This window comes from Pinus tabuliformis, chromosome X (assembly GCF_031772625.1).
Source record: "Pinus tabuliformis cultivar Carrire ecotype Pingquan chromosome X, CPIR1, whole genome shotgun sequence".
NCBI lineage: Eukaryota > Viridiplantae > Streptophyta > Pinopsida > Pinales > Pinaceae > Pinus > Pinus tabuliformis.
The window spans coordinates 898268416-898281832 of record NC_142308.1 but is presented as its reverse complement, the minus strand read 5'-3'; the positions used below and the strand labels follow the sequence as shown (position 1 = coordinate 898281832).

General features: G+C 46.0%; 1 protein-coding gene across 1 annotated transcript; it reads right to left on the bottom strand.

The window, feature by feature from the left end:
- Nucleotides 1-253: 253 nt before the first annotated feature.
- Nucleotides 254-571, bottom strand: LOC149142581 (uncharacterized). Its single transcript, XM_089451516.1, has one exon. The coding sequence runs from the start codon at nt 569-571 to the stop codon at nt 254-256; it is 318 nt and encodes a 105-aa protein (XP_089307642.1).
- Nucleotides 572-13417: the final 12846 nt, after the last annotated feature.

The window sequence follows — 13417 nt, the reverse complement described above, 5'->3', positions numbered from 1 at the left end:
TTTCAGCTTCTTTGGGGGAAGCTGATGGAGTGCCTTTATTTGGAGAGACTGGTTTTTGGGTTTCTTCCTCCAGTGTGTCTTCTGCCGGCTGACTTAGAGGGTCAAATTTATTTTCTTGCATCTTTTTGGGAGGGGGACGCTGGACATTAACCTGGGGATTTCCTTTGCTAGAGGATCCACCTTGTTTCTGCCCCTTGTGATTGGCTCTTGCTCGCTTAACTTGGTTCCAACCCTCTTTGTTCCCTTTCTCTGGCTATGCATTTGTCGGACAGTTTCTGGTAAAATGCCCATATACGTGACATTTCTTGCATTTGAATGGTAGCTGTTCATAATCCAAGATCTGCACATGAGACCAGTTGCCGACTTTGATTTTGATTGCCTCTGGAAATCCCACCTCTAGATCTACCTCTACACAAATCCTGGCACAGTCATACTGATCCTTGTTGCTTGCCCGATCTATGAATTTTCTAAGGGAATTGCCAATGTGCTTCAAGGAATCCCAGTTCCAGCAATGGACTGGCAGATTTGGGAGACGAACCCATACTGGAACAGCTTTGGGAACATCGACCATCGGATCAAAGTCTGGGGTCCATTTGTTCAGATAGAGTCCCTGAGGGCCCATGAAATACGGCCCATTTCGGAAGATCAGGTCTTTGAACAATGTAAACTTTGAAACGGGAACTATAAACTAAAAACGGGAACTTTGGTCAAAAAACCCTGAAAAAACATCAAAAACAGTGCTAAAAATGAAAAGTGTGTATACTGGAACGATGATTTTATTTTTTAGGGGTCAATTTTGAACATGTTTTAAAAATGGCAGTGACTTTGAAATTTACTACGAAATTTTCGTGCAAAATATAGCTTCAAAACAAAAGTGATGATACTGGAACAATGATTTTTTTTTTTAGGGTCAATTATCAAAATTTTAAAAAAATGCTAGTAAAACCAAATTTTTATGTGCCTAACAAAGTTGTTTATGAGGAAAAAACACATTAATGTTTTTGGAAGGATATCATTTTTCTTTCCAAAGTATAAATTCAACATGTTTCAACCATAACATGCTAGATACAAAAGAAAAATGATTCCAGGAATTGCCCAGCACCAGCTAGATGGGCGGGCGGGCCGCCAGGGTGGCGCCAGCCCAACCGCGCCACTCCGACGGCCAGCCTGCCCACCCGGCTGGTGGCTGGGCAATTCCGGGAATCGACCAGCGACTAGCTGGGTGGGCGGACAGGCCGCCGGAGTGGCACAGCTAGTGACTAGGTGATTCCCGAAATCGCCCAGCCACCAGCCGGGCAGGCGGGCAGGCAGCCGGTGTGGCGCCAGCCCAGGCCGCGCCACCCCGGCGGTCTGCCCACCCGGTGGCTAGGTGATTTCGGGAATCACCCATCCACTAGCCGGGCGGGCGGCTGGAGGCTGGGCAATTCCCGGAATCGCTTAGCCACCAGCCGGGTGGGCGACCGGGCCGTCGGGATGGCGCCAGCCCAAGCTGTGCCACCCGGGCGGCCTGCCCGCCCGCTCAGCTAGTGCTTGGGTGATTCCCTGGTGGCTGGGTGATTCGCGCCACCCCGCCTGCCCGACTGGTTGGTGGCTGGGTGATTTCAGGAATCGCCCAGGCACCAGCCACCCGCGCCCGCCCGACTGCTGGCTGGGTGATTCTGGGAATCACCCAGGCGGTTGGAATCACCCAGCCACCAGCAACCCACCCAGCTGGTGGCTGGGCGATTCACGGAATTACCTAGCCACCAGCCGAGCGGCGGGCGGGCCACCGAGGTGGCGCCAGCCAAGGTCGCGCCACACCGACGGCCCGCCCACCCGCCTGGCTGGTGGTTGGGTGATTCCCTCCGCCCGGCTGGTAGGTGGGTGATTCCCAGAATCACCCAGCCACCAGCCGGGTAGGCGACTGGTGATTGGGTGATACCCGGAATCACCCAGCCACCAACCGGGTAGGAGGGTGGGTCGCCGGGGTGGTGCAACCTAGGGTGGCACCACCCCGGCGGCCCGCCCGCCCGCCCGGTTGGTGGCTCAGAGATTCCGGGCCGCCCTAACTCGGCGGCCCACCTGCCCGCTTGGCTGGTGGCTGGGTGATTCCGGTAGGCCTGGCTGGTGGCTGGGTGATTCCCGGAATCACCCAGCCACCAGCAGGGTGGGCGGCTGGTTGATTCCCCCGGTTAGTGGCTGGTTGATTCCGGGAATCACCAAGCCACCAGCTGGGAGGGCGGCTGGTGGTTGGTTGATTCCAAGAATCACCTAGCCTCGGGAATCACCCAGCCACCAGCCGAGCGGGCACCTGGTGGCTGGTTGATTCCCGGAATCAACCAGAGACTAGCCGGCAATTCACCCAGCCTCCGGGAATCACCCAGCAACCAGCCGAGCGGGCGGCTGGTGACTGGTTGATTCTCGGAATCAACCAGACACCAGCCGGTCGCCCACCTGGTGGCTGGTTGATTCCTGGAATCAACCAGCCACCAGCCGTCCGTCCGGTTGGTGGCTCCGCCCGGCTGGTGGCTGGTTGATTCTCGGTCGGCTGGTGGCTGGGTGATTTCGGGAATCAACTAGCCACCAACCGGGCGGCCAGCTGGTGGCCGCCCGGTTGGCTGGTGGCCGCCCGGTTGGTGGCTGGTTGATTCCCGGAATCAACCAGTCACTAGCCGGTTGCGCGGCTGGTGGCTGGTTGATTCTCGGAATCACCCAGCCACCAGCCGCCCGCCCGGCTGGTGGCTGGTTGATTCCCGAAATCACCCAGCCACCAGCGGGGCGGGTGGGTGGTGGTTGGTTGATTCTGGGAATCAACCAGCCACCAATTGTCCGCCCGGCTGATGGCTGGGTGATTCTGGGAATCAACCAGCCACTAGCCGGGTTGGCGGATAGTGGCTGGTTGATTCCCGAAATCACCTAGCCACCAGCCGGGCGGGCGGCTGGTGGCTCCGCCCGGTTAGTGGCTGGTTGATTCCCAGAATCAACCAGCCACCAGTCGCCCGCCCAGCTGGTGGCTGATTGATTCCGGGAATCACCCAGCCACCAGACGAGCGGCCAGCTGGTGGCTGGTTGATTCCCGGAATTAACCTACCACCAGCCAGGCGGCCGCCCGGCTGGTGGCTGGGTGATTCCGTGAATCAACCAGCCACCAGGCGAGCGGCAGACTGGTGGCTGGTTGATTCCCGAAATCACCCAGCCACCACCCGGGCGGGCGGCTAGTGGTTGGTTGATTCTGCCCGCCTGGTGGCTGGTTGATTCCAGGAATCAACCAGCCGCCCGCCCGCCTCGTGGCTGAGTGATTCCGGGAATCAACCAGCCGGCCGCCCGGCTGGTGGATGGTTGATTTCCGTAATCACCCAGCCACCAGCTGGCCGGCTGGTCGCTGGTTGATTCTGGGAATCAACCAACCACTAGCTGGTCGCCCGGTTGGTGGCTGGTTGATTCTGGGAATCAACCAGCCACCAACCGGCCGCCTGGCGCTAGCTGGTGGCTGGTTGATTCCCCGGCTGGTGGCTGGTTGATTCCCGGAATCATCCAGCCACCAGCCGGGTGGGCGGCTTGTGGCTGGTTGATTCCGGGAATCAACCAGCCACCAGCCGCCCGCCCGGCCCGGTTGGTGGCTGTGTGATTCCCAGAATCACCCAGCTGCCCGGAATGACCCATCCACCAGCCGGGCAGGCGGTTGGTGGCTGGTTGATTCCCGGAATCAACCAGCGACTAGCCACCCGAATCAACCATCCACCAGCTGGGTGCCCGGCTGGTGGCTGGTTGATTCCTGGAATCAACCAGCCACCAGCCGCCTGCCCGGTTGGTGGCTGATTGATTCCGGGAATCAACCAGCCGGGAATCAACCAACCACCAGTGGCTGGATGCTTCCGGGAATCAACCAGCCACCAGCCGGTGGTGGCTGGTTGATTTGCAAAATCACCCAGCCACCAGCTGGCCAGCCGGCTAGTGGCTGGTTGATTCCCGGCCAGCTGGTGGCTGGTTGATTCCGAGAATCAACCAGCCACCAGCTGGCCGCCGGCACCGGCTGGTTGATTCCCCGGCTGGTGGCTGGTTGATTCCTGGAATCACCCAGCCACCAGCCGGAGAATCAACCAGCTAATTCCCGGAATCACCCAGCCACCAGTCGGGCGAGCAGCTGGTGGCTGGTTCATTCCCGGCTGGTGGGCGGCTAGTGGCCGGTTGATTCCCAGAATCAACCCGCCACCAGCCGCCCGCCTAGCTGGTGGCTGGGTGATTTCGAGCAGCCACCAGCCGCCCGCCCGGCTGGTGGCTGGGTGATTTCAGGAATCAACCATCCACCAGCCGGGTGGGCGACTGGTGGGTGGTTGATTTCTGGGAATCAACCAGCCACAAGTCGGGCGGGCGGGCGGCTGGTGGCTGGTTGATTCCGGGTATCAACCAACCACTAGCTGGCCACCCGGCTGGTGGCTGGTTGAGGCCGGCTAGTGGCTGGTTGATTCTGGGAATCAACGAGCCACCAGCCGCCCGCTCGGCTAGGCTAGTGACTGGGTGATTCCCAGAATCACCCAGCCACTAGCCGGGCGGGCGGTTAGTGGTTGGTTGATTCCGGGAATCAACCAGCCACCAGCCAGGGAATCACCCAGCCATCAGTTAGGCCGGGCGGGCGGCTGGTGGCTGGTTGATTCTCGGAATCAACCAGCCACCAGCCGCCCGCCCGGCCTAACTGATGGCTGGGTGATTCCGGAATCAACCAGCCACTAGTCGGTCGCCCAGCTGGTGGCTGGTTGATTCTTGAAATCAACCAGCCACCAGCCGGCCGCCTGGCCCGGCTGGTGGCTGGGTGGCTGGTTGATTCCCAGCCACCAGCCGGGCGGGCGGGCGGCTGGTGGCTAGTGGCTGGTTGATTCCCGGGAATCAACCAGCCACCATCTGGCCGCACAGCCAGTGGTTGGTTGATTCCGGGAATCAACCAGCCAGCAGCCGCCCGCACGGCCCGGTTGGTGGCTGGGTGATCCCCAGAATCACCTAGCTGCCTAGAATCACCAAGCCACCAGCCGGGCGGGCGGCTGGTTGATTCCCGGAATCAACCTGTCACTAGTCGCCCGAATCAACCATCCACAAGCCGAGTGCTCGGCTGGTGGCTGAGTGATTCCGGGAATCAACCAGCCGGGAATCAACCAACCACCAGTGGCTCGGTGATTCCGGGAATCAACCAGCCACCAACCGGCCACTCGACTGGTGGCTGGTTGATTCCCAGAATCACCCAGCCACCAGCCGGCCACACGGTTGGTGGTTGGTTGATTCCCAAAATCACCCAGCCACTAGCCTCCCGCCTGGCTGGTTGCTGGTTGATTCCCTCCCACCCAGCTGGTGGCTGGGTGATTCCGGGAATCAAACAGCCACCAGCCTTCCGGGAATCAACCAGCCACCAGCCTCCCGCCCGGCTGGTGGCTGGTTGATTCTCGGAATCAACTAGCCACCAGCCGTTCGCCCGACTGGTGGCTGGTTGATTCCCGAAATCACCCAGCCACCAGCCAGGTGGGCAGCTGGTGAATCAACCAGCCACCAACTAGCCTCCCGGTTGGTGGCCGGTTGAGGCCGGCTGGTAGCTGGTTGATTCCGGGAATCAACGAGCCACCAGCTGCCCGCCCGGCCCGGCTAGTGGCTGGGTGATTCCTAGAATCACCCGGCCACTAGCCGGGCGGGCGGTTGGTGGCTGGTTGATTCCCGGAATCAACCAGCCACCAGCCGCCCGCCCGCCCTAGCTGGTCGCTGGGTGATTCCCGGAATCACCCAGCCACCAGTTGGGCCGCCGCACCAGTTGGGCCGGGCAGCCGGTTGGTGGCTGGTTGATTTCTGGAATCACCCAGCCACCAGCCGCCCACCCGGCTGATGGCTGGTTGATTCCCGGTATCTCCCATCGACCAGCCGCCTGCCCTGCTGGTGGCTGGGTGATTCCGGAAATGAACCAGCCACCAGCCGCCCGCCCGGCTGGTTCATTCCCGGACTCACCCAGCCACCAGCAGTCCTGCTGGTGGCTGGGTGATTCCGGGAATCAACGGGCGGCTGGTGGCTAGTTGATTCCGGAAATCAACCAGCCACCAAACGGGCGGAATCACCCAGCCACCATTCGCCCGGGCGAATGGTGGCTGGGTGATTCCGCCCGGCGAATGGTGGTTGGGTGATTCCGCCTGTCTGGTGGGGCGAATGGTGGCTGGGTGATTCCGCCCGTCTGGTGGCTGGTTGATTTCCGGAATCACCCAGCCACCAGCCGCCCACCCGGCTGGTGGCTGGTTGATTCCCGGAATCACCCAGCCACCTGCCCGGCTGGTGGCTGGGTGATTCCAGGAATGAACCAGCCACTAGCCGCCCGCCCGGCTGGTGGGAATCACCCAGCCACCAGCTGCCCGCCCAGCGGCAGCTGGTGGCTGGTTGATTCCGAAAAATGAGAGATAGTTAACATTTATCAAAAAACCACAATTATTGGTTAACTATCTTATAGAAATTTGTTCAGATGAAGGATATTGGGTTCTGGATTTATTTTTCTGGCTCAGGTAAGTTTTATTATATGGAATTGAATTTCAATATGTTATTTTTTAATTAATATGTCATTGTACTAATTTAGTTCATTATTTCTTTTATGCTTGATAAGTAGGTACAATGCTATCATGTTGCATTCAAAAAGGAAGAAATTGCATTGCAATTGAAAAAGATCCAGTACAGTGCAATTTCATTCAATAAAGAATTAATGTTCTTCAATTTCTTCCAGATGCAATGCAAGAAATTGGGTTGAATAAAGGGGACTTTAATGAATCACGTGTGGCAAAAAAGGCAAAGGAACCCCAACCACCATTACATGGAATGTTTGAAAAGACATACATTGGGAGATTCACAGACATCAAAGACCCATTAGAAGAGGAAAGTGAGCAAAAGGAAATAGAAAATATTGTGGAAGAAGACAATGATGAAACTCTAGAGGACGAAGAGTTTGGATTACGTGACATTGTTAATTAAATTTAAGTTATGCTTGTAAATCAAGCTTTGCAATGTTTTGACTTTGACATTTTATGAGAAGAATAAACACTCAATTAGGGTTGTTATACGTTCAATATTTGTAATATGTTATTTTCACATTGATTTTTAAGTTAATCATTATTTTTTGAAAAGAAAAGTGATTATTATTATTTTTTTGACATGAAATTCATAAAGAAAACTATTACTTAACCATTTTTAGTTAAAATTATCGTATAAAAATTGTGATTTTGACATGTCAATTCTAGCAAAAAATTATCAAGACGTGTAGTCTTTTAGTTATATTTATTTTAAAAATGGTTATTTTTATGTCCATTGTTAAAAAATATTGTTTTTTAAAAACAATTATTTCATGTGGATTGAAAAATTAATTAAGAATGTATGAATATGTAGAATATCGAAAATTCTAAATATCGACCTCCTAATCTAAAAATGAAAAACAATAAAAACCTCACTAAAAAAAAGAAGTTAAAATTAAAATAAAAAACAAGAAAATGTGAAGAAAACGGCCACTTCAAAAATGATCAAATTTACAAAATAATTATTTACATTTTATACATTAGAAAATTTAAAGCCAAAACACAGGTCTTTTAAAAAAAGGGGGTGATGCAGAATACTCACTTTTTTAAGTAAGCATGAAAATCACTACCATTCTAAAACGTAATGTACATAAAAAAATTAAAGTGCCAAAAACTATGCTCTAAAAAAAACATGTTCGTTCTGCATCACCCCTTTTCAAAATCAGGTCACTTTTTTTCTATCTCTACGAAATGGGTAATAGTATCAGTTCCTGTTGCAAAGTTTACATTGTTTTTGTCTTCTTTGGAGGTAAATTCAAAGAGAAAATACCCTCGCCCTAGGAAGTATGAGGTTACACTTTGATTAATCAAGGGCGCCCAGTTCCTATTAACCCATTGCTCAGTGGTTTTCGGAGAGGGCCAAAGTCCCGTGAATTGGCCAATGAGCCCACGATTCGCTAGAGACAGTGCTACTTGAATGGGGGTTTCCAGAGGCAAAGAGATTGTTTGATCAATTTAGTGTGTTCTAAATTGCTATTTAAAATGTCAATCCGGGATTCGTAAACTGACGAAGTGAAGTGTACTATATGTACTAGATAACCATTTCCTTAGTCTTTTGTCGTTTTTGAGTTTTTTAGTTTGTTTTTGGATTTATCTTTCCTAATGTGTGATGGCGAAAATGAAAGTTAAGTATGGATGGTGATGGTGATTTCTACAATGATTTTCCAAAACTTAAAAGTGCTCAAAAAGAAAGCTTTAAAACAACTGTAATGAAATCAATTCTTAAGAAGAAGTAAATGTATCAAACAGTGAACTAATGACAATGGCCCAGTATCCTTGCTGCTGAATGAAAAGAAAGTAAAAATTGAACTTAAAGCAACTCAAAGCAAAGTAACTAATTCACACTACTTCAACTCTTCAGATCCTTTACCCTTCAGCTCAATCTACCTTGTGGGAAGCAATCATGAACAAGTCAAGCAATATGATATCTAAATGGCAAGAAATTAAATTGCAGAAAGGAAACTAATCACACTACTTCAACTCTTCTGATCCTTTACCCTTCAGCTCAATCTACCTTGTGGGAAGCAATCATGAATAAGTTTAAGCAATATGATATCTAAATGGCAAGAAATTAAATTGCAGAAAGGAAACTAATCACACTACTTCAACTCTTCTGATCCTTTACCCTTCAGCTCAATCTACCTTGTGGGAAGCAATCATGAATAAGTTTAAGCAATATGATAACTAAATCACACTACAATAAGTAATATTCTGATTTCTTGCCAATAGAGTCACTTGACTATAGAAAGAAACCATAAACTGATGAGTAGTATGATGTCTAAGTAACAGAAAAATAAGTAAGCAAATCACAACTTGAAAAAGGACAGTGCTGGAATTAAACTTCAGAAAATGAAAGTTAGCAGGAAGGACAAGATGATCTCATATGTCAATAGCTATCAAAAAGATGAAAATTTGCCCGGGCTGCCTAAGAAAACCTGCAGAAAAGTGTTGATCAGCTGACAGCTATAAGAAAAAGGAAGTGAACATATAAACAGTAGTGAATTTAAAAACATCAAAACAGCATGTTATATACAAGCTAATGATTATGAAAACAGAAACATAATGAAATCAAATGACAACTATACAGGGCTTTAGTGCGCAGGGGCCCTCTGCCACCTCAGCCAGTCAACGAACAGTCACAAGAACGAGCTCAGCAAAGTAGTCTTCTCATGTATTAAAGCAGCAACAACATATATAAAACAAAGTACAGTGGGGTGCTAATAGAAACAGTTCCAAAAATTACATCGCAAAAGCTTCTACACAGCATTCATCAACGCGTTATTTATAATGAAAAAGTGTTGAAACTAACTAACTGAATCCTATGCTATTAACTGCGTTGCCAAAGACACGTAGATCTCCTCAGCCGAGATCTAGCGTAACTGTCATCATGTCTATTAAATCTTCGGAGTGGTAGCTGTTGGATTCAGGTTACGGGGATGATCTCCAGGTGTGCCGGTGTCTTCGTGGGCTGAGGACTGTGCCACGTAAACGTTCACGTGCTCAAAATAGAGACGTGCCACCGCTAAATTCCTTGGTTGGCTTTGCCTTTGACCCTTGTTGACCGTGACCTTCCATAGATGATTTGGCTGATTTGAAGGGACACGTTCCATGTACACGTCATCTGTAGCTTGCCCATGTGGCTCGTTTCTTCATAGGACACCTGTAGCATAGCTTTTAACAAAATAGCTGCGGAATCCTATGCTGGCTGCAGAAACTGACAAGTTTCCGCAGCTGCCTGAACAAAAATCTAAACCAAACAACAGTCATAAACATAGTCAGAAAACCATGTAAAAAGCTTTTTTTAGACTATAATGCAATGATTTAACAGCTTAGTGGATGAAGTAAGTGGAAAAAGAAGGCTGAGAGGGTGTATAGAAAGGTACAAGTTTGAGGCTCAACAGAGATCTCAGGTATTTCATCTAGTTTCTTAACGAATTTTGATGCATCACTTCTTTTCTTCGGAGGCAAGCAGGCCAAGAGCTGATTGAAAGCATCAAAGGCCGGATCAGGGGGCGGATCCGTGTGGTGGCCCAGCGACTCCATGAGATCTGATCAGATGCAGGCCGCCACAGGGGCAGCCACGCAACAATGGCCAAACCCTAGCCAGAGAGTCTGTTGGTTGTCTCGGATCTGAAACTGATCTTCTGCAGACAGGCCCGCAGTGAAGAGGTGCCGTAGAGCGCGGGCAGAGCCGCAGGCTTCAGAGCCCGCAGGTTGCGGATCTCGCGGAAGGAGCAACGACTCTCAAGTTGCAGAGCGGCTTAAGAGCTTCGCCCTCATGTGAATAATCATGATTAATCCCCAGGATAAAGAATGAATGGTTATTAAAGTTATAATATTTAATTTTAAAAAAAATATATAATACTTTAATTAATAAGTTTAAACATTTTATTTCTCCAAGTTTATTTTTAATATTTATTATTAAAATTAAATAATGTAATTATCGGTAAAATTCACCTTTTTTTAATATATAAATAAAATTTTAAATATTAAAAATATTTCATATAATAGATTTGGAGTATGTTTAAATATTTTTGTTTGATAAAGAATTTGGTTTTTTTGGACTTACAGAAATAAGTTAATGATATAAGATCTATATTAACATATAGCCACAAATAATAATTATCTCACCACTACTTTAACAACTAAATTATATAAAAATTTCTCATGCTACCATTAATAATAATAATAATAATTTATACTATTTTAATAATTTATATTAATAAATTAACTTCATGTATAAATTAAACTCGCTCTTAATTAAGAGTTTAGGACTCACTTCCTCTCCCTTCGATCGACCAATGAACCTTGAACTGAACCTAACATGGAACACATGCACCAATACCACATTGCCACGGTCACTTCTACATCACCACCTAAGGACAATGTTTATTTTTTCATTCTATTTGTATTTCTTATCATGCAAGTTTGCTAAGTATTTTTAATAATATAACAATTAATATGACCACATTACATCACTACTTAAAGACAAAGTGTTTCTTCTTCATTTTATTTATATTTTTATTGTGCAGGTTTTTAATAATATATTAAATTCATTGGTGATAAGCAGAAAAACTGTTTTATTTTTATTAATTACGTCAGAACTAATTTTAGCTGTTAATTATTTTTTCCTTCCCTTGATGATTAAATATTCCAAAACATTTCAAATTATACATTTAACCCATTATTGAAAATAATTAAAACAAATTAATGAAATTATTTATAACCTAACTTCGAACCATTTAATAATAAAAAAATCAAACTCTTTTTAAAACATTCAAAAGCAAACTTCACTAAAATTATCGAAATTTTCTCAATAAAACCTTTATTAAAGACGTACATTTAACAAGCAAAATTGATTTTTTTTTATTTTAATTTCAATATTTTAAAAAATTCATAACTTTAAATTCCCTTAAAAAATTAGGGATGAAGGGGTGTATTTTAAATTTCCCTTTTCATCTACACTCCACGATGAGGGCGGAGAATGCAAGGGCCCTTATCAAGGCCTTAAGTTTATTAAAAAAGGATTTATTAGTCCTTATTTCCGCTACTTACTATAGTAATTGTGTTCTAGTCAAAATCCCTTCATTTTGGATTAGTTTGTTAAGTGTTTTGTGATTTTTTTATAATTTAAGTGAAAGTTTATGTAAAATGTTAAATATTTTTATTTTTTTTAAGTTAAAAATTATTTTTGAAAATTTTATTTCTAATTTTTTACTGGTTGAATGAGTCTTGACATAATTCTTCTAGTTGGTGATTTAATTTCAGTATTTGTTAATGCTTGAAAATTAATTTCAATTTTTTCTAAATGGTCATTTCATTGATGAGTGTTCTTACATTAACAACACTGACACTGATATTGTTAGTTTGACATTATTAGTGCTTTGCCTAGTTGCTTTACATAAACAAAGGGTGGGGGGAGAGGGAACGAGGCATTTACACTTCTTCACCTCCAATCACCTTTCACACAAGTGGGTTTGAAGATGATTGTAATAAACCCGACTATGCTGGTCGAATAACATTAGTGAGGCTTGAATGAGGCTGGTCCCAGACAACATTGTGCACCTTAGGTGACTTTCGCTGCAATGCAAAGCCGACTGTGTGAGGATCTAAAATACCACCGGGGATCATCTAAAAGAAAGTAATATTGCATTTCCAAACAAAATGTTGTCTTGAAAATTTTCCAAAACCTTATCTATAAGGAGCATCACTCTAACAATTTTTCCTCATCCTCCCCTTCTGATCCATCCTCCTATTTCTCCCACTCTTCAATATATGTAGTGCAATTCATTATTCAAAATTTTAGTGTTATATAAGTAATAGATTTCGATATTCCTTGAGAAAAAAGAAATATATCACTAATGGATTCCTTTCTAGTAATAACGTCTCATGCTTTCACATCTAAATAATCACATAACATCGATCTTATGGGCTTCCAAAAACCACCCATGGTATCAAGGAGCCAGAGCAGATATGTTAGATTTTAGTGGTGTTTCAAGGTGAGAGGAATGCAGGAGGCATCTACGGGCATGAAAGGAATTTCATAGCCTACTTGCATGGAATATATGACTTCTTTGTATGAAGTACTAGAAATAAGCTTTGCGGCGACTACAAAGGACGCCAAAAGGGTTTATAGAAAGCTGACAAAGAAATTCCATCATGATCACGCAGCCTCACCAGACAGAAAAATGAGAGCACACAGATGTGTTTGAGGATACAAAAATTGTCTTACTTTACATTTGCATTAGGTTTTTATTTTTTACCAAATATTAATTATTTTAGCTAGGCGAAGGAGAAGGTCTTAGGTTCGTAAAACGGCCCTGACAAGAAGATCATAATTGCCTTTTATGGCCGAAAAGAAATTATATGAAAGTTGAAGTATTAACTAGTGTTAGGGTCATTTTATGCATACTTTTATCTTTTTTTATAAAATCATTTGTCCAACGTTAAGATGTCTTGTAGAGACTGATGAATTTTCATTATATGCACATTCATAAGAAACAAAATTAAGTGCTCCCTTTGATTTTCCACATCATCTTCTTTGTAATGGGCAGTGGCGAGCCAATTAACCAGGACTAGGTTGACACCTGAACCTACACTGAATATTTATTTTTATAAATGTTTGGCAATGGAAAAACATGGCACTAGATCTGGAAAAATAGCTAAAAGAACTTCAACTATCCATTACATCCAATTTAATTTAATTGGATGTTCTTATCATTTTGCATTCTTTTCTATAATGGATTTTTTATATTGTCATATAAATACATTGATACAAATTTTGATACTAACACTACAAAGAAAATACCTTCTCGCAGAGGTTATAATAGAGGTTTTTAGTGTTATAAAATTAGAAA

Coding starts and splice junctions, on each gene's coding strand:
- LOC149142581 (XM_089451516.1), bottom strand. CDS start 571: ATGGTCGATGTTCCCAAAGCTGTTCCAGTATGGGTTCGTCTCCCAAAT.